At 44.4% G+C, this 21,474-nt stretch overlaps 1 protein-coding gene across 1 annotated transcript in view; it reads left to right on the forward strand.

Moving 5' to 3' along the window:
• Positions 1–21,474, forward strand: part of LOC139658375 (delta-like protein 4) — a 35,980-nt gene that overhangs the window by 1,246 nt on the left and 13,260 nt on the right. Inside the window, exons 6-9 of the mRNA XM_071536493.1 lie at positions 81–185; positions 282–362; positions 514–657; positions 751–942. Coding sequence (XP_071392594.1) covers positions 81–185; positions 282–362; positions 514–657; positions 751–942 — 522 coding nt within the window. The remainder of the gene's footprint in view (positions 1–80; positions 186–281; positions 363–513; positions 658–750; positions 943–21,474) is intronic.

A 21,474-nucleotide genomic window follows, 5' to 3' on the forward strand; every position in this document is an offset into this window, starting at 1 on the left:
GTACAGCAGGGAGATTTATGAAGACTGGCCATATTTTATCATAAGAAATAAAAAACTTGGGGTATTCTTCATTTTTGTAGATCGCCACTAAAAACAAGGTGTACCTATTTGACATCCTGTTGCTTGGAGCCCGTGCCTTTAAGAATGGTCTCTCCATGATCCTGGAAAATGAGCACATACTAAAGGTGAGCAAAGTGAACACTGAGATGACAAATTCAATGCAGTTGAAGTGATGATTATTAGCAGTGTGATATCTCTGTGGAATTGTACCTTCTGTACAGGTGATTCATGACTGCAGAGCCATTGCTGGATGTCTGACTGTACAGTTTGGAGTAAATCTAATCAACGTCTTTGACACACAGGTACTGCACAGTAGCCTACCGTGAAACATTTTTCAGAAATCAAACTCAGTTATGTCTTTAAGATTTGCAGGGGTCTTATAGACTATTTGTTGTTGGGCTTGTCTGTAATTTTATCTTCTGTTTTGCTTCCTGATTGTCTGCATGTGTTCAGGTGGCAGATGTCATGTGCTTCTACTCAGAGACGGGGGGCTTCCTTCCAGACAGAGTCAGTACTCTACAGGAGGTGGTGAGTCTCCATCTGAAGGTGCCTTCCTCCCGACTTTCATCCCTCCAGATGAAGTCACAGCTCAACAAGGTACACAAACCCCATCTAGATATCCTCACGGTACGGGAGAAACTTTGTAGATGTGTCTGTATGTGCTGTACTCATAAGTGTGTGGTTGTACAGGAGGAAAGGGAGATGTGGTACAAACGTCCATGTCCTGTACCGCTGCTGAAGGTGATGGCTCTGTCGGTGATCCACCTGCAGCCTCTGAGACTGGTGCTGCTGGACGCTCTCATGACCGACTATATGGGCCTGGTGGGCTCCTACCTCAACAGCAGCCACAACCAACCAGGTGAAATGGAGCACATAAGTATGGTGGGTAATTCACAAACATGCACAGATGCACATGCACATACACATGCACAGTTTTTGTGGCGACACATAGCTGATATAGAAAAAATGAAGACAAATAAGTGAGTGAACAAATTAAAATCTGCTCATATCTCTTTATTGAATGTTTTACACAGTACTTGATTCTACATGCAAAATAGTATTGGAAACTGGTGGTGAGTGACGAAAAATGTATAATATTTTGGCGAGTAAAGATTGTTCTGGCAAGTACTTTTTCTTTAGTTAACCAGCCCTTGGCAGTTGAGCCAAAAATTTCACCAAGATTTTTCCAGACAGTCTGAAGATTCAAACTGGCAACCTTCTAGTCACAAGCCCACTTCTCTAACTTATAGGCTACTGCTGCCTCATTCTGATGCATGACACTGTTGTAAACCTCCCCAGTCCTTGCATGACCTAGAGGAATATGTAGAAACTGTGTATTTCAGCAATAAACAGCGGCTAATAATGCCCCTTGGCTGTGTTAAAACTCCATCAAGCAGCTTATTGCTTTTATAAAATGGCAGCAATACACCATTGTTTTAAGAACGCCAACGTTCAAGAAATCTTTTGTTTTTGACCGACAATAGGTTATTGTTTCACTTCATCTTTCGCTCAAGGAATATAGTTTTTGAACATGAGCTAAACAAAGTGGTTGCTAGGTGACGCATAAGTACCCTATAATTACTGATTTTTGGTCAGTGCATTAATATATAAATTAACTTATGTGGTTAGAAGTGTGTGTTTGTTCGGTATCTTACAAATGCTTCAAACGTGACTTGGCCAATCAGAAGTATGTGTGAACCATCTGTTTTCTAATATAGTAAAACACAGAAGCACAAACATCCTGATTACCTGCATGCGTCTGCAGGACAGTGCGTTGGAGCTTCCCAGGGAGCTGAGGGAGCTGGAGCGCATGCGTCAGGAGCGCCAGGATTGGGCTGCTGACCGCTACCCTGTCACAGAACAGGGTCTGCTGGCTCGCTTCCAGCCCCGGCCTCAGCCTCTGCCCCAGACCTCGCCTCCAGCAGAGCAACATATTCAGGATCCTGTACCCCAGATAAAGCCAAATTCCCCTGAACCTGCAACTGTGGAACCCCCTTCCCCAGCACAAGTGGACCCTTTCTATCACCAACTATCCACAAACCCCCCATGGATGGCCAGTCCAGTCCAGTCGACAGCCGCTAACTCTGCAGCTGTGCATCCCACCCCCGACCCAGTGGCCCAGGTAACGGTCCGTGTGTCAGACCTCAGGAAGCAACCGTCTCTCAACAGCTTTGTGTCTCCAGCCGCAGGCCAAGGACTCATGGAGGTAGTGATGGACACAATGGGTAGCGGGAGGCCCGCGGGAAAAGACCTGCAGCCATCCTTCCCTGTCCTCCCCTCTATAGGAAGAGGCTTTTCCCTCCAGATACCACCAGCCCAGGTCCCCAGGGAGAGCCCCGGAGACATGAAGACTCCTGGGAGGATGGAGATGGCTCCTCCAAGTCCCAGCTCCAGGCGTGCCCAAGAAGTGAGGGCCCAGCCTGTTCCCAAACCTAATGTCCTGCTTGGAAACATGGGGGGAGGCCATTTTATCCCAACGCCCCAGTCCCTTTCCTCTCCACTCAGTCAGTCGTTCAGCTCCTTCAGAAAGACATAGAAGTGCTGTAAAACCTGCAAAGACTTGCTCTGTAAAAGTTTGCTGTTCAGAAAGTTGTGTTGCTCTACAGTGACCAGTAGATGGCAGTAAATATTCTATTTTGTTTAAAAGCTTATTGAGAAGCCAAGTGTTTATGAAAATTGTTCATCATTTGTGTTTAAAAAAACAACAACTTTTTATTATTTGGATTTTATTGAGCATTTTGCATGCCAATTTAGTGGCATGCCTCTGTGACAAAGGGCATGGTGTTATGTCTGTTTTGCTCTTGCATTTCATTTGTATTCATATTTCACAAGGTCACAAGTGTTTTGCCAATAAATCCTTTCACTTTTGCTTTATGAGTGGTAATTCATTGCACTCTGAAGGTACACAGTCATTGCTTTAAAAACAGAAAATGTGCCAGTGAACTTAACAAATCAGCTTATTTGATGAAATAAACAAACATCCAATATATTTTTATGATAGTTTTTTATTGCACAAAATGTTTTCTGGAAATGCCTATATGCCTGCTCTGTCTCAAAACATCAGAGAATAACCGCATTAGCTGTTGGAACATAAATTACAGCCAAACACGGCACCAAATACCCATTGAGCCTAAATGTGTTAAGCTTATCGTGATTGATTGACTGTACAGCTTGGCTTCTGTGTTGCAGTTAATTGAGGGTGAAAAGCAGAGACAAGCATTGATGGATCTGCTGTTAATTGTGCAAAAACATTGTTAGCTGACGGTTCTTTTGATTACCGATGACTGGAAAACCATTAGACTTGGCACAGGCTTGAACTTTGAAATTGGCTGTCTGTCGCTTCAGTCACTGCTGTAGTTCAGATGAATATGATCACAAGTGGCCCACACCTGCCATATTCTACCACGGCGCATTGAGCAGATCTTATCCATGTCGTGCTGGAAGAGGTGCCATGCCGATCTTACAGAGAGGCGCTGCACAGCCATTTTGCCTGGGATCAAAACAGGATACGAAGACAAAACAAGGCATGGAAACAACAGCAGGGCATTGCTGCAGCCTGCGCCGCAAATGGGCCCCCCGCATTAATCACATCTTATTGCCATGGTTATCTACATACAGAGGCTTGGGCTCTTGCCAGATTATTCTAATTGAAAGCATGAAACAGATAAAGTAGGATTTTAATTAACTGGGAGGCAGCCCGGCATAAAGCCTTAGCATCTCTCTTAGCAACCAGCTCCTCCTCAGCTTCTGCTAAGGACAAGCAGGGTGGATCCTACCCATATGCCTCCCTTAACCCTTTGAAACACTGCTGTAGCTGCTCTCAAACTGTATGCGGGTGGGTGGAGCGTGGAACAAAGTTTTAACACGTCAAAACATTTCTTTTGTGTGTGGGAAAAACTTAACAGTGGATGCCGTCTTTGAGCTGCTGCTCTAACAGTTTAAAAGTAACTGTGGTGGAGTCTCATGTGAGGCTGCATTGTCTGATCTATTCTTCCAGTTTCCGGAACGGGAAATCCACTGAACCAGTCCAATGTTTCAACGATTTGGGCTGTAAACACTTTATTGCAGTTGCTTGCATGTATTTGCTTGTAGGATTCAATACCAGTCCCGTGTGGGTGCAGGCTGACAGCTCATTGTGTGCCTCTCCGAGTCTGTATATATCTGCGTCACTCCAATATGAAGACTGATGGGGGTGGGGGGGCAGAATACAGGTCTCCATGGAGCTGTGGAGGACAGGCTCCTGTCATTGACGGCCAGAGTGGGGCTCTTATTTTAGAGGACCTTGCATTTCCTGTCCGTCACAATAATGCCTTATGAGCTCCACTTCCTGTTTCTCAGGCCTGGGAGGAAGGAACAGGGCGCTTGTCACACGGTAGTCACAGCTTCCTCCCTCCTCGCCCCCCCCGGCTCCCAAACTTCAGACAGTGTTGTGTCCTTCAGAGGGAAAGATGACTGCACCTTCAGCATCACAGCAGGATGCTGCTAGACTATTTTTAGGTTCAAGTCGGAAAGGTAGCATACAGACATAAACACAAACCTTAGGATGTCCAGCTGTGTTGATTTTACATCCGAAAATGGAGGTTCGTCTGTGTTGGGTCGATTGTTGTTTTGACTTTGTGCAGTGGGAACCAGGAGGCCTGCTGTTTGCTCAAGGTGTAATGAAAACAGGCCATAAACAACCATTATCACTGTTGAATGTTGTTTCACAGACTTTCTTATTCACACTTTTGATTTGCTGGTCAAAAACTATACACATAACAAACTTATAGATATTTACCATAGATGATTGCCTATTGGAAAAATTCAGATTGGATATCTGAATTTCTATTACACCTACCGTTCCAACCGCAGTGTATTGTCAGTGGGCACAACATGTCAGAGCTGGACCACAAAGCAATCCAGACACGTGCCAAACTACATTATTGATCACCTGGGCTTGTCTCCCCTTTGTGACAGAACCCAAAACAAATGCTATTGCGTCTCCCTATCCACCACTTTATTTACTTTCTGCCATATTATCGTCATCCTGAGGGGGCTCCAATTACCAATAACACTGCCGGGACATGGTATTCAGAGCAGGCCAGTGCTCCTAGGCAACCATCCCTCCTCTTGATCAGTTAGGCCACAGATTTGTTCATAATTAATAGGTTTTCATTAATTATTAAGCACGGAGGAAGGATAATTTACTGAAAACCACCCGCTTTAAATGGCACCTTGTTAGAATTGTTTTGTTGCTGGTGTGCACTCCTAAGCACATCATTAAAATTCACAGTTGAGTTGGCTGGCGAAGTGCTTATTCAGTTCACAGTGCATTTCTCTATTAGCACATTGAGCTGAAAGGAGAGAAAAGCTGAACGCTGAGTTTGGACCTCTGGGCCGTCAATAATCCCACTGTGAGTGAGCTCTTCAAATTTGTCCTCAGTCGTACTCGCTGTGATAATCAGTAGGCATGGATGATTGAGTCCTGCCACATAAACACCTCAGCTGTCCTGACAAAGCTAATTGCTGGCCACAGCTCGCACCTGGGAGTCGGTCTGTTGTCTGAGTGCAGCCTGAAGAGGCAGAGTCGGCCAGAAGCGACCGGCTCGTTAGAGAAACATGATCTGCTGGTCTTACCTGAGCAGTGTGGCACAAAGAGACACATCGATAAGCAGTATGCGGCATTTCAGACCTGTGGCACAACAAATTAGATGCATGTCAACGAAATAATCTCAATTTCATTATTCATGTAACCACATGTAATCCCTTTGTACTTTTGGGATGGGGGTAATATCATCAATTATCAGGTTCTTCTATGACACCACACTACAGCCCCAGCCCATCTTCCATCTGTTAGGAAAATGAACACTCAACTTCTCTCTCTCTCTCTCTCTCGCTCTCTCTCTCTCACATTACAAAATTAGCCCCTTTTGCTCAGCCCTGGTCATATTCAACGGCAGAATTAATATTTAACGTGAGAACGGCCAGCCTATCCAGATGGCCACTCAGGTAGAGCAAAAATGAGAACAAAACACAGCATCAATATTTCAGCGTGCCTTACTAGCGGTATGTATGTGATGCGTGTCGCTGCGGTCAGTTCCATAATGAAACTCAGCACAGGAAGGCCTATGATCACCCCTAAACACACACGGGCACACAGACACAGATGCACACACACGGTCTGCGTCTTTATGAACTGCTGTTCCGTGTTTACCCAGGCAGCATGAAGCATGGGGACCCAGAGGGGCTCTCCAAAGGAATCAGCCATATTGTGACCTTCAGCTGGAGCAGACGAGCTCAGAAACAGGATGAGTGACAGGCGAGGGAGCAGATGAGAATTTGTTTGGTGCGGAGACAGCAGGCCTTTGGAATGTCAGTCGGACAGATGCAGTACAGTATATTCAGTGTATGTATACCTATAGATAGATAGCTAGATAGACAGATTGATAGAGGAAGAGAGAGAGAAATGCCTTCCAAAACTGTGCTGGATTGGCACAAACATGAGGGAATAAAGGTTATTTGAAATCTGGGACTCCTACGCACTGTACCTCGATAGTCCCCTCCCTCTTATTTTTTTAAAGGTTATTTTTTTGGTGTTTTTGCCTTTATTTAATGGTCCACAATAGAGAGAAACCAGGAGACAGTGGGAGGCTCCCAGGCTGGATTTGAACCCAGCACATTGCAGGTACATGGTATGCACCTTAGACAACTGAGCCACCAAGATACTCCAATCCATTCCCTCTTCTGAAAGAAAAAAGTTTGCCCTTCCAGTCCCAAGCTTAGCTCAGGGGCTGAGGCTAAGGACACAGCGGGATTCAACCACAGAAACGCTCCAGCACATCAGAATAGCAGCTGAACGCTTCCGAACATTTTGGCCCTCACTTTACCAACCGCAGAGAAACTGGCCTGGCCGCAGTCCCCCGGGCTCAGTGACGCCTCTCTCGTTCACGGGAGATAATGACAAAACGAGCGGGATGTTAATGATTTGCGCAAATGAACATGGACATGTGTCAACGACAAGCATGCAAATTAATGATGCAAGCCCCCCAATGAGCTTTCAATGTTCAGCAATAATGCTGTTTTTTGTTTGTGTTTTTTTTTTCTGACAAGGGGATTCAAATCATTGTCAATAAAATATAAAATGGTACTTTGGGAGACATCTCCAAAAATCTGTTCATGTTGCCATTATTGATCATTTGTAACAACATCAGTGGGTATAAAAGGGAAAAAAGTGTCTTTCAGATTTCCTGCATCACTGGCTTTGAGAGATTTTCAGGCTTTGCTTGATTGAGAAAGGCCACTGTTGGTCAAAGGAAAAGGTGTTTATTCACCACTATTTCTGGTAATTAGTTATCAGAATATTGGCAGCATCCTCAGCTACAAATGTCTTTGATTAAAAAGATGGGAGATTAGCTTTTGGCAAGTTTGGCATAATTAAAGCCTGCATTGTGCAAGGTGCGTGTGTGTGTGCACGCACGCATGAGGGGTGGTTATAGCCACAGGGAGGGACTGGGAGGAGACGGGGTGGAAGGAGACTCCCTGTGGCTGGCTGAATTAGTGCCCGCTGGTTTGGCCTGGCAGCTGCTCTCTGGGCCTGGCACACTGACAGCCTGGCACTGTGATGCTGCGTTGTCAGGGCCAACCAGCAGACTGCGAAGGAGGCGCCAACGGCAGCCACACCAAACACAAACTTCACCATAGCAGGCTTTGTCTTCGAACCGGCTCGCCGTACTAGCATTACTTGTTGTGGCAATATCATTGGATTAGTATGAGATTAAGTTTGGTAATTAAAAAGGGCAAATTACATTCATGTCATCAGGGAAAATGTAAATGCCTCCCTAAACCGATATGACATTTAGCCATAATGAAAAATGTGACCATTATGTGTTTTGAGCACCCAAGTTATTGATTCCAAAACAGCCTGGTGTCAAATCATGCCAGTGACAGCATTGCTCTGTCCCTCTGTGCCATGAATAGGTAAAGTAAGGAACATGTCCTTATGATTCACTTAACTGAAATTCAATTTGAAATGCTCTTTTTTGTCAAGAATGCTCAACAAAAGCCCTAAATGGGGAATCTAATGTGATACACAAAGCAATGCCATCTGTTTCAACACCTGCTTTTACTACAATAATATGAAAACCACATGGCCACCCATATGTACTTTACAGTTTCACTGAAGAGCGTAGACAACTCTCAGCCTGATATGGTGGTGGAAAAAAATGTTTGCTGATGAATATTTTACAAATAGATTATGTGAACTTCTTTTTCAATAGTCAGTGTGATTGTAATTTCATCTTTATCCTTTCAAACAATAAAGTTTAGTTTTGACAATATGGTCCGTCTATATTAATCTTAAATCTAAGGAACTGAACTGACAGTTAAGACCATGTACATTTGAATCTGTCATTTCTACTGCCAAATACCCAACTACTTTGTCACCATAATAGTGACATACTGTAAGTGTCATCATGTATCTGCTGCAGGCTGCTAAAGGTGTCTATTGAGTCTTTGACCGCCCGTGTGTAGAGGGTGTCAGTGGTGGGATTTGGGGAGATCCTGGGCCTGGGTGGGCCTGCCAGGGCCGGCTGGGCCTGTCTTGGCCCAGATGCAGGGGCTTCTGTCCAGGCATGGCACTGGGATATCAGCGGGGCCCAAGCTCACCAGCTGCTATCTCCTTGTCACAGACAGCTGTATCTGAATATTCATAAAAAGCACAGATTAATGTGTGTTTGTTTGGCCCCACCTGGTGTGCCGTCAAACAGGCCGGAGGACGCAGTGTGTGACTGCCCAAAGAAGTCGTAGACTTAGACTCTTGGGCCACACTACATGGATCATGCATGGAAAACTCCCAGAGTCCCAGAACTTGTGTCTGGAAGGGAGGGACAGGACAGAGGAGGGGGAACTAGGCTGAGTCCTGCAAAAAGTGGATCAGAGTGAATGCTGAGCTCACTCTGTAAACCCGTTCAAAAATGGATTATATGTGTTACGACCTGCCAGTTTATTGACTGTGTATATATTTTGGACATTTCAAATCTGGCTATAGGAAGACAGGAGCAGCTGCCCATCCATTTGCCATGCAATGGCCGCTCCAGTGGCTCTAATGCCTCAGCTCTTGCTCTGTCCAACTTCTACTCGTTGATGCCATTCATCTAGCGCCAGTAGGAGATGAGGAGCAAAGACTCACTGCCTCTCACATTCACATTCAAAGCAATGGCCTCTGTCCCTAACAGTGGCTTGATCAACCTTGGCCTTCTTTGAGAAAAACCCTGCGTTTTGGACGGGAGTTTCGGTTGGTGTTTGGTCAAGTAATCTGCTGGCCAACCGTAATGGAACTGGTGAATGGGTAGGAGTGTTTTGAGATTGGAGTTCTATAAAATGAGCAGATGGTCTTTACTTCCCTGCCTGAATAAGTGGAGTGAACCAGTGGGCACACAGAGGGAGATTTGTGGGTAAACTGTTTTACCTCCCCTCTCTTTGTGTTGTAATGGGGAAGGCAAAATGGCTGCTAACTGCTGGGGGACACAATGGCGTGGTCCTAATGAGAGCAAAGTGTTTTGGTGCTGCTGGTATAATGAGGATGAAGTGGGACAGCTAATTATTGCAACCATCTGAAGTCATCAGGGCCAGACTGGCCTACATTTTTACCACAATACAATTCAAACGCAAATGTTGTCCGCTATGTTTTAATTAATTTGTGCATTCAGATAATATTGAAAACGGATCATTGAATCCCACATTCATTCGCAATACCACAATCCCACATTCATTCATTAAAGATTCAGTACATCTCTCTAAAGTGAGCAGAGGGAAGCTGTTCGTTGCGCTACACTGTGTTGAAGCAAAGCAAAAACTCTTCAGACCAGATTAAACACATTTAGGAGACACTGTGTGAGAGTAAAGGTGCGCTCGTTTAGCAAACAGATACATAGGAGCATCTTATCACCGCAATGAGCAGCCTGTGCTAATCCATCACAATTTAGTAAGACCTAAGGTAATTGGGCTTATTGTTTATTTGCTCAAGCTGATGCTATAGCCCTTATCTTATGTCTGGTCCCTCACCGACCCTGAGAACATGTTAGGCTGAAACAATAGCAGCAATACCAGCTGTAAAGTCACACGTCGGTGATGCTGCAGTACTTTGTTATACACTGGTGAGGGTCTCACACAGACACATTTGTCTGGTGGGCGTCTTGGTGATTTGTGGAGGAAACTGCTGTGTGGGTGTTCCTCTCCCATTCTTCCCAGCGTCATTCACTCCTCCACAGCTGGATCCCTGTCTCTCAGGTGTCTCAAAAGGATATCGTAAAGGGTTAGTGTACTCAATAAACAAATTTCCCCTGTCACCCATCGCACACCTAATGAGATGGCATTTTTGAGTGAACCGTTCCTTTAATGTGCCAGTGGAGCTGACTTGATCATATTGGTCTGAATGCGTTTGTAAAAAGCCCAGAATAACTTTATTTTGCTTCCAATCTGTGATGAATTACATCTTGTTCCACTGTAATAGCTCAGTAATGTTCTCTGATAATGAGCTGGACTACTGACTTTCCTTCCCGAACATGACGTCAATCCGTTGATTACAGAGTGGGTTAAATCCTTGAATAATCAACGTACAGCCTCTTCGTTCACAATGAGCTAGGAGTGATTGCTGTCCCGATGCCCAGGCAGAATCAAACTCAGTAGTGGTGATTTGGATGGGTGGGTGGTTCGGGTTAGGGCTGGTCTGAGTGGGTGCAACACATGAACAGCTATGACCACAATTTAGATACAGGAGGACCCCTCTAATTCAACTTGTTTTACATGGTAATGAGTGTAGAGTCAAAGAAGACACTGACTTTGTAAGCAAAATCAAAATATTATCTGACATGGAGAACCACAAGAGGGCATTGGCAGCTGGTACAGACCCTTTATTCTTGTTTCAATCAAATAAATACTGTAAAAACATATTTGAAATACGTTTAAATCTGACAAACCAACATTTATTTTAATCTTGTGCCTCCCTAGGCAATACAAGTGCCCAAAGTGTGTCTGCACCTGATCCACCTACAAAAACTGGCGCCTGTCTGCCTAAATGTGCCAAAACGTGCATAAATGTGTCATTCTTCCCTGTGTGAAAACAGGGTGTCTTGACTCTCAGTGTTATGCACCTGGGACGACACTTTCCAAAACTATAGTTGTTGTTTTTTTTAAACAAATGTAACCAATTTCAAGTTGAATTGCTCCATGAGTATGGAGGACCACAAGTGTCACGGAAATAGTAATAAAGCATTTCATTAATTAACAACTAATTGTACAACAAAAATAGGCATTAATACATTTGTTTACAGATTAATTTATAAGACTAAATTACAAAGTAATTAATTATTTGATATTTTTAATGGGCAATAAAAAGAAGAATTATAAAAAGATTTTACAAATGAAATATTAATCCATCAATAAATAGTTCAAATTAAAAAGGGATTTACAAAAACAACCATAAAACAGTCAATAAGTACATCATTTAAAAATACATTAATTAATTCATAAATAAATAATGGAATTAAAAAATCTATTTGAAAATGCAGTTTAAACAGAAATAAATAACTGGATTCACAAATTGAATTAAGAATACAGATTTTAATCAGGCATTTAAAAAGGCATGTCCTTTTCCATTTGCATTTCCATTTCCCCGCTGCTTTTCCTTTTCCGATTAGCTATTCGATTTGCTTAGTCATTTAGCTTCTCCTTTTAGCCTCTCCATTTAGCCTTTCCGTGACACTTTGGGCCTTGAGTGTTGGACATTTAAGAGAGTGAAAGCCAAGGCAAAATGCCCTGGCGCAAGCACGTACACTTATGTTCCTAAAAGGGTCTTCTTGGCGCCTAAACAGTGTTGGAAAAGATAGCTAGGGTATGAGGCGGATGGGGCTCTCTAACCAATCAGAGAGCTTGTTACATCCCATGCCTAATTTGCATTGTTTTACCTCGTTTTACCAGTGCAAGGCCCAAAGTGTCATGGAAAGGCTAAATCTTCTTTGCCCATCCTCTTTGCCCATTAAAATATCAAATAATGAATTACTTTGTAATTTAGTCTATTTATTCATAGATTAATAAATTAATTTGTAAACAAATGTATTAATGCCTATTTTTATTGTACAATTAGTTATTAATTAATGAAATGCTTTATTACTATTTCCGTGACACTTGTGGTCCTCCATACATGAGCAGTTAAGGCTGTCTAGCCCAGAGGTCGGTTTGTCATTCTCTCTTAAATAGAAAAAAACAAACTGTTTTATTGTATAAATAAAGATAAGAGACACATGCTATTTCATCATTGAAATTTATGTGGGGTTGGAAAGTGTGGGTGTAACAGAGCTCACAGAGCCCTAAAAGGAGACATTTTTGTAGAGACGCACAGTTTCCCATCAAGCCTGTGCCTTTGCTCCCTGTGGCAGCAGGGCCACAGCACTTTCCCATTATTATGAGCAGTCCGGAGGAAAAAGTCAAGCAAATTGTTTCCAGGTTTTACTCTAATCAGGGGGAGACCCAGGTAGCTTCCACATCGGGCTGTGGGAACACAGAGGGAACCAGGACGCAGTAGGGCTGGGCCACAGTGACATAACATGATATAGAATGGGCTCTTCCCTGCCTCTTCCTGCACACACACACACACACTCACACAAACACACACACACACACAAACAAACACATAGCGCACACAGGCGCACACTTACATTGACACTTCCCAAATTGATGTCAGATTTTGGTTAAACTAAACACGTTCCCACATGTCAGCTGTAATTGCTGTCAGTAACATTCTCCATATGTATCAGTCATATATCAGTCTTTCATGCATTATTCTCAGGTTGTCAGCCGGGGGCACCCATAAGAACAATGCGCATTGTGCTGTGTGACAGTGACAAACCCCTGCAATTCTATGAATGGGTCACACCGGGGGATGACACCCATATGGGGGGAAATGGGTGTAGATTAGCAGGGGAAATGACACAGCTTCCACCAAATTTAATTGTGTCACCGACAAAACTACAGCAGGAGCTGTGAGGTTTCAGAGTTTCAATAGCAAGATGACATCAGGTACAATTTAACAGTTCTAAATAGTTCCAGTTTATTCCAAGTCCGGTTTCCTTTTTGCTGGTGAATTTGGTGTTGTCATGCTAAACAAACAACACAGATTCCTGTAAAAGATGTAGTTTAGATAATAATCACATCAAAGGTATTGAACATCACTAATGCATTTATAGAGGCACTGTATTTAACACTCTGCAAACTTCAATTCAACATACTCAGCAAGCAGCCAAGGTGGGTCCTCCAGCAAGGTAACCACAATGTCTGATCAGGCGGAGTCCCCTGTCCAGAGGAGAGTCTCATTGTCTGAGGAGGAGCCATGTTGTCTAGAGAAGGTCCCATTCTCCTTTGTGCCCTGATAGATTTACCAGCAGCAACAAGGAGTAAGGAGTCCCCCTCTCCCATAGGACAAACAGGAACCGGCCTGAATGTGGCCCAGATGCTTATCTATCGCTCTCATGAGCCTACTCTATGCAAAGAGACAGCCTTGGAAATCAAATGGTACTCTAGATAATAGTGTGTCATAGCACATCATTGATGTACTAGGATGGGGGAAGCAGGTTAGAAATCTCAATTAGTAATCTTGAACCTTAACATGCGTTCAGATTCCTCAGGGTCCAGCTCAGACTATGTATTTTGTTTAATAGTAAGAAAACTGACAAAAAGTTTTAAATCAGTTTTCAATCAATAGATGAAATTTAGAACAAGTGTGAAAATTGCACAGTCGCTGCAACTGAAACTAACTCAGCCAGTAGATTTAAAAGCTTTTGTCGATTTTATTTTTCCTCCCACCCTTAATTGCCTTGTGTTTTGTTCTCCTTCCAGATTTGCATCTGCAGTGCCTCTGATATCTGGCCAAATCGGAGGCTCACAAAAGTCCACCTCACACACTCAGGATGCCCAAAGAGCACCGAGCCAAACTAGCAGTCCTGTTCCATTTGAATCTGTTTGTTTCTCCCCCAGACACACCTGCAGTACAAGGAGAAAGGGAGCCAACAAACGTTTTGGGCTTCCAATGTCATCCAACATCACACAAAACATCACCCGCTTTAATATTGTCATCCTGCCATCTTTCCCTCCAGAATAGTGGGTGCCATGGTAACAGCGCTTTAAGCAGATTGATGATGGGACAAAATAGGCCAGGCAGAGAGGAGTCTGGGGTAGTGGCCATCTTCTCCTCTGCCTCGGTGCACCCAGACCGATGTGGGACGCTCCTGTTTGCAGTCAGTATTGCGTTTGTCTGTCCTATCTCCATACACTGTGGGGTCTTGAACCATATCATAGGTGGAAGTAACCAACTTCCATACTAAGATCACTTAGAATCTAATAGAATTGGGATCTTACAAATAAAACACTTTATAGGAAAACAACAGGCAAAGCTGAAACTGAAAACTGGATCGGATATAGATTAATTGTTCTGGTGATGAGCTTCAGTTTGCAATGTTTTTCTTGTCTGCCAGTGTTAATCTTCGTCGGTCAGGAAATCAAGAGATGCAGAGCTAAACAAATGCACGCTCATTCTCAATGAGGCGTACAGTATTTGTTCCTGTGCAAAAATGGAGGCACGCCTGTGATACATTGTGACATAATTTAAAGCAAACATGCTTAGCTTTGCATAAACAATCAGAGCTGGAGAACAATCCACTCTGCTATAAGGGAGGAACTTAGTTCTACTTCCTTCTGATTTCCCCTACAGTTGCAGGAATACTGTTATTTTATGGTGGGGAAGTTGTTTTCATACTGAATCACAGCCATTTTTCATGTTCCTGATGATTGCCAGGGTCCCCTTTCCCCTGCCTTGCAACATTTCCTTATCAAAGCAATTTTGTAAAACCGTTACTTATTTGGCCTTATATCAATAGCTGTGCTGCGTACTGACGGAGGTTTTATGTGTACCAGGGGCTAATCTCAAGGTTGTGTGCTTAACTTAGTTGGTTCCCAGCATAGTTTAGCCTGGCATGAGGTAGCAGGGAGGGACCCAGCTGCAGGCGCTCCAAACAGGGCCTCATGTGTGACCTGCCCGCCCCGTCCAGGGGGGTATGACTGCACGCATAGTTGGGGGGTTCCCATGTCACAGCTGAAGGCATGCTGATGTCGTGGGCATGTTTTATAGCATGTTTTTATTTTTGACCCTCTAACAAACCTCTTGACTGTTTAGAGACCTTCACTTTCTGGCCCCACTCTGCTCAGTGTCAGTCTCCGCATCCCCGGGGGTCATTTCTATCCATGGGAACACTGGTTGTGACACTGGGATTCCCGGAGGGGATGGTACAGGGAAGAGCTTGACAGAAAAGCAGGGGGAGGCCAGAAAAGGCATACTTCCATAGTTAGGAATTCTCTGGTGCTGGCAAACTGAGGGGGTTGAGGTCAGGAGGGGCATGCTGTGGGGAGGCGATGCTCGGCCAACCTGCAGCTCCCTGTGCGGCTGGGCCGTGTGTTTTTTTAGGGAGACCTATAGGGAGTCGAAGGATGTGTGCCCTCTCCCTGGAATAGGTCACCTCTACGTGACCTTGATGATGTAGGTGAGACCATAAGGGCTGATTAAGGGCCAGGATGTGCGTGAGACATCCTCCGATGCTCAGGAATTCCCTTATTAAAGAGGGTCATGTTGATGGTCAATGGGAATCAGCCTGCAGAATAAACAGGGACGGTTCCTTCAGCCATTTCAAATAAACACACTTTCATTTACTTAACATGGAAGTGGTTGACACAAATACATTTCCTAATGGCACATTTTCTTATGGATTAGGTCAAAAAGCTTAACTCTCTTCAAATCACAAGGGAGAATAGCAATTTGTCAGTCTGCTTAAATTAAATTAATCTTAAATTAAACTTATATTTTAGTCCATCTAGTCCATTAAACAGATGCCAGTCTGAATATAACAAACTCTCACAATAGAACAGAAGTAGACCACAATAGAATAGAATTACCATTTAAGAGTCACATGGTATGACACATATGGAAATGCCCAGTACATGGTATTCAGCCTGTACATCAGTGTCAAGCATTCTGAGGGAAGCATAAAATGAGAAAATTCCTTCCAGTTAGCCCATAGTTTGGGGCTCTGGATAATGTTTTTCATAATGGCCTGAATTGCAGCAATTAGAGAGACCCATTAACATATCTGTTCGATGTATGGTTCAGCGCCGGGGCCACGTCAGGGCCCTGATTTTGTTGTTGTTTTTTTCCCTTTCCTGGCTCTCCCCCCTTCTCATGTCTGACAAATCGTTTCCAGCTAATTTACGATGGTCAGACTGTGGGAGAACAATACCCCCGTGGACGTAACACAGCGCAAGCTCTACCACATGTTGCAGAGAGGAGCGAGGTGCTCGCAGGAAGCACTTGCTGAGATAACAAGATAGTAAGGAAAGCAGGGCCGCTGAAAGGCCATGCAGGGGACCGCATAGAGGAAGGGGAGGGGGGACAGAGGGAGAGGGGTGACGGACTAGGAAGGAAAATGTCCACCGTGGGGGGGTCCGTTTGAGGCCGAGGACAGTAAGCTGACCGTCAAGGAGATGTGCGTATCTTGTACGCATATGCCCTTGTCTGTGTCTGTGATAAGGACACTCCATGTAAAAACAAATCCTAGGTTATGTAGTTATTCTTTGGACATAGCAATAATGTGGGGAGTCATAACTCAGTTGACTGAGATATGAAGCTTCTTGGGTATTGGCCAATGCCTCTTTGAGCCACTTGGCTGACCAGCGCAGAGTCTGTGACGTCACCAACGCTAAAACCCTGCCAGGACAAATAGATCTCCACCAGCATTGAGGGGCAGGGTACGACCCACGCAACCAAGCAGGGAAGCATGCGCGTGTGTTTTCACTGTCTCTCTCACACACACACACACACACACACACACACACAATGCACAGCCCTGCCTCCTGCGAGAGTAAACGTTTGATAAAACAGTTTAGAAGCGCATCTGCAGAGGTCGATTATATGTATTTAGCCCAGATAATGATTTCTGGATCTCATGTGCACTATAATTACAGACAGCACCTGTGCCCATTGCCCACCTGCAGTCATTACCATGAATGCCAAGCAGCAATTTAACCATAATTATATCAACAAGGGAAAAAGGAAACAAGCAGTCAGCTACAGTAAGACTCAATTACTTTACCCTTAAAAATGATGCTGCATTTTCAATGAGAAGGGGAAAACGTGGTCTAAGTAGGATTCCTGGAATGACCAGCAGCCAGTAGCCAGTGCATGAAAACATTTGAAAATCCTCACCTCGGGGCGTATCAGTGTTTAAATCTTGCCAGCTGGGTTAGGGTTGAGCAATACAGGTGACATGGAGGACAGCAGGGTCAGGGCTATCGTTCGGGCTGATTGATGAGCGTGCTTGTTTTCACTGAGCCCAAGTATAGGCAAGAGGAGGAAAAGGAAAGCCGTCTTCAAGGCTCCCGTGTTTGCGTTCTGAGGACCGAGGTGAGAGGTCAGCCAGAGCTTTGGGGCTTAGCTTATTAAACCGATCCCTCCGTTTGCCAGGGAGTTCTAGAGAGACAAGGGGGGAGAGAGGGAGGCTGCAAGGACAGGAGGTTCACATGTGAATCCTCACACCGGTGGATGCATGCTAAAAAACACACACACCTTCAAACTTGCCTGCGTGTTTCTCCTCTCTACAGTCATTCTGATGGGAAAGGAGAAAGGGGGAAGTGGCGAACCCTCTTAAGATCAATGAATGTGGTGGAAAAAGGAGTGGCCCGGGGCAGCCAATAGGGGCCGGGCCGCAGGGAGCTGGGGGAGATAACGTAAACAAGGAAACCACCTGATGTGAGCGGGGTCAGATAAACGCACAGCCCTCCACACAGGCAGGTGCTTCCTGAGTCCTGCTCTCTCAATCAGTCGAGCCTCGCTGCCCCCTCTCTCTTGCTTTCCTCAGTCTGTTTCTCTGTTTTCCCCCGATCTGTCCCCCGATCTGAGTTTTCCTAAAAGTGTACTTGATAGATAGCGTGATGGCATGGTTTGAGGTCGAGCCACGTTCACTGCCTGCTCTCTTCACGCCGAAGCCAAGAGTAAAACATTATGGGACAGTAAAAGGCAGAGTGCATTGAGATTCACTCATGTGATGACCATCGTACGAGCAGTAAAGATAAGAGTGGCTCGCTGCTTGCCACTGGGATAGCTAACAATGCTTCATGGCAAACATGTTTTGCTGCGGTCTGTGCCTGCAGATAGAGGACCTTTACCTTTGTAGGAGAGTGTGAGGTGAATACTAGAGATTGCAGAGACACTCGGTGTGTTTCCAGCCACAGATAAACAATCTGCACAGACTGATAGAATACCTCTTCATCTCTCAGCACGCCTCTCTTTCTCCTCTTCTTTCTCTCTCTCTCTCTTTCTCTCTGTCTCTCCCTCTCTGTCTCTCCCTCCCTTTCTCCTTCTTTCTTTCTTTTTCTCTCTCTGCTGGCTAGTCTGGGATTGTTTTGTGCTGTCCAATGAGGAAGGAAGTCGGTGTGAGAAAGTGCCTGTTTTTTTGGGACCAACAGGAATTGGCCTCATCACAAGCGGTTCCTTTTTTTGCTGCTGGAACAATGCAGTGGCGTCACACCCCTCGACTGGACCTCGGCATTTCACATGGAAAAATGTTCCCAGAATTCCGCTCCCAGGCTCGGGGTAAGGCTGAGGATGGGGTGAGGGTGAGAGGGCCGGGGGTGGAGGGCGGAGGGTGACGGCTGTTAGCAGAGCGGGTGACACAAATTGACCAATGGACACTTGTCACTGCCACAACCACTCAACTATGGAAAGCAAAGTTGCACCAATTCGAATTTGGTGTGCAAAATGAAGATTTAATACTTACAATTAAGTCAAGATAATTGTAAGTTAAACTCTCAATGTAAGCACAGAACAGTTTGACCCAAAAGAAAGTATAGCAGAGTCATTGTTGAAGTCCTGCTTGAATAAAATAAACCTTGTGAGGCTACATCACACATAATAAATACAAACTCTGGATGTGCAGCAGTGTACAAACTCATAAAACATCAGATTCTTCCCATCAGTGGTTAAGGAGAGAGAGCTTTTCAAATGCCGCCCAAAAAAAATCACTGGTGACTTGCGTAAAATTACAAGCGTTTTCCTACTGATGACCGTGGTCAGTGGTGTCCTGCCGGCATCTGACCACACAGATGAAAGGCTCAGTGAGCGGCACTGTGTGACAGGTCAGCTCAGCGCTCCTCAGGGGTTACATAAGCTTCTCATAGCACCGTGTTTGTAATTACCGTGAGAGGGTACACACTGCTGCTCTCTCAGAGCCTTATCAGCTCCAACATATCATACAGAGTTTGGTCTGCGAGCATGCGGCTCGGCCTACTGTGGTTCAGTGCTGCATTGATGCAGTGCACCCGAGTGCACCTATAGGTTACGATGATAGTGTCTGCAACCACAGAGGTTCCATTAGTCACAGGCCTACAGGTAAGGAGCCAGTATCAACAGCAGGGATGTAGTAGAGGGTAGAATAGAGTTTACTCACCTTTTTAGGCTGACACAGATTCATTCATTACATACATCATGCTAAGTATTAATATCAAACTGATGCAACTTATATAAAGTGTATGGTCTCTGAAGGGAGAAAATGCATAAATTAATGTTTTTTATTTACCCTGATCAACAGAGTAGCATCAACTCAAAAGCCTCTGCTGAGGCTGATACTGTTAGGTGGAAATTAACTCAGTTCCATTAACAGGCTATAATACTTTCCTATCTCCCCCAATGTTGCATTCATTTTTTTCAACTCAGTAACTGGTAGATGGTTCACCAAAGGTGGACCAAGGGCAAAAAGACACTGAGAACATCCTTACCTTTTAAATAATATCTATAAAGCATACTCTCTCTCTCTCTGTCACTCTTTCTCTCTCTCTCTCTCACTCTCACTCTCTGTCTCTTTCTCTCTCACTCTCTGTCTCTGTCTCTCTTTCTTTCTTGTGTGCGTAGCATCACAAAACCTTTGCATGATAATAATGACATCCATTGCAATGTAGTATTGCAATATATCACAATTTTCTATTTTTTTCAATTGACTATGATTTTAAAAAAATTGAATAATACCACTGTTAGAAATAAAATGTCAAAATCAATTATGCTTGTGAGCAAAAAGTCATGAATCTCTTTCAATGACCATTTTCTTAATGTTCAAGAACATCAGTTTCTGCTTTGCTGTGATCTTTCATGTATTGCCTTTAAAAACAAATATCAGCATAATGCTAATATCAATACAATATGATGAGGGTTGGCATCATGACATTGTATTGCATTGATTTTTCCTCAACTTCAGCAGTATAGCGCTGTTTCTCCTGGGCAAGATAAACAAATTACTGCTGGATAGGGGTTAAATGTGCTAGGTCTGCACTTATTCTATCTGTGTCATTCATCACCCTGGCTAATAAATCACCATGGGATGTATGAGAACGCAAGCTCTGCACAGGAAGATTAATTAGCATGGCGCAGTTTACATAACTATTCATCTAAATCCATTAGAAGTGCTCCCGCTTTGAAAGAAAACATCAGAAATCCATATGTCTACATCTAGGAGGGTTAAAAAAGGAAACCCGCAGTACAAGCCATCGTTATGTCACTAATCCTTTGGACAGCAATGAGATATCACACTTCTCACACATTCATATTCCTCGGTTTTCCCTCATAAGGAAGAAATCAGTTATTTAGCGTGTGAGCATTGCATGGAGTGATGTATTTTTCAAAGGATGAAATATTAAAAGCATGACATCTATTCTATGAGTATGGGCTGGAGAACACGAAGCCCTTGAGAGAAGTCGGACATCGGACAGAGACATGAAAATTGCCTATGAGAGCCGAGTCAGGAGAGTAAGGAGTGGGGCAACTGGGGAGTCATGGGGTCAGGCTGGAATAACACTCCAGCCATTACCACTGGCAGCTAGGGAGCTCCTCCTGGGCTGTGGGGCCGACTGCAGAAAGTAGGCCACATGCATCACTCCTGCAGTCTGCCAGTTAGGCCCTGTGAGAAACATCAGCCCCTTCAAACCCATCTCATCAGAGGAGGTCCAACCTCAATGAGGCTTCACTAGACAAGCAGGCTGCAGCCGTTCTCCTCACCAGCAGTCTCCCACAGAGAGAATTAATCAGACGACACCCAGTCAGCCCCTGTTGTCTCAGCGTGAGGCTGAGTAAGCATGGATGCAAGGCTTGAATGATATCAAACATGGCGCCAAGCCCACTCATTGGCCACAGGGACGCAAATTGGCCATGAAGACATATACATCTTCCCTCTGCGCTGTACACTTCTGTTAATGTCATCAGCCAGCACTTAAGTTGACTTGGATGACAATCGCTCTACACAAAGGGACGTGCATCTGTTGTTTGCTCTACGGAGCAGAGATGGGTTTGTGTGT

Source organism: Centroberyx affinis, unplaced genomic scaffold, assembly GCF_046629955.1.
Source record: "Centroberyx affinis isolate AG114_WGS23_722 - 3 ecotype Tasmania unplaced genomic scaffold, CSIRO-AGI_Caff_v1 ptg002885l_1, whole genome shotgun sequence".
Lineage (NCBI taxonomy): Eukaryota > Metazoa > Chordata > Actinopteri > Beryciformes > Berycidae > Centroberyx > Centroberyx affinis.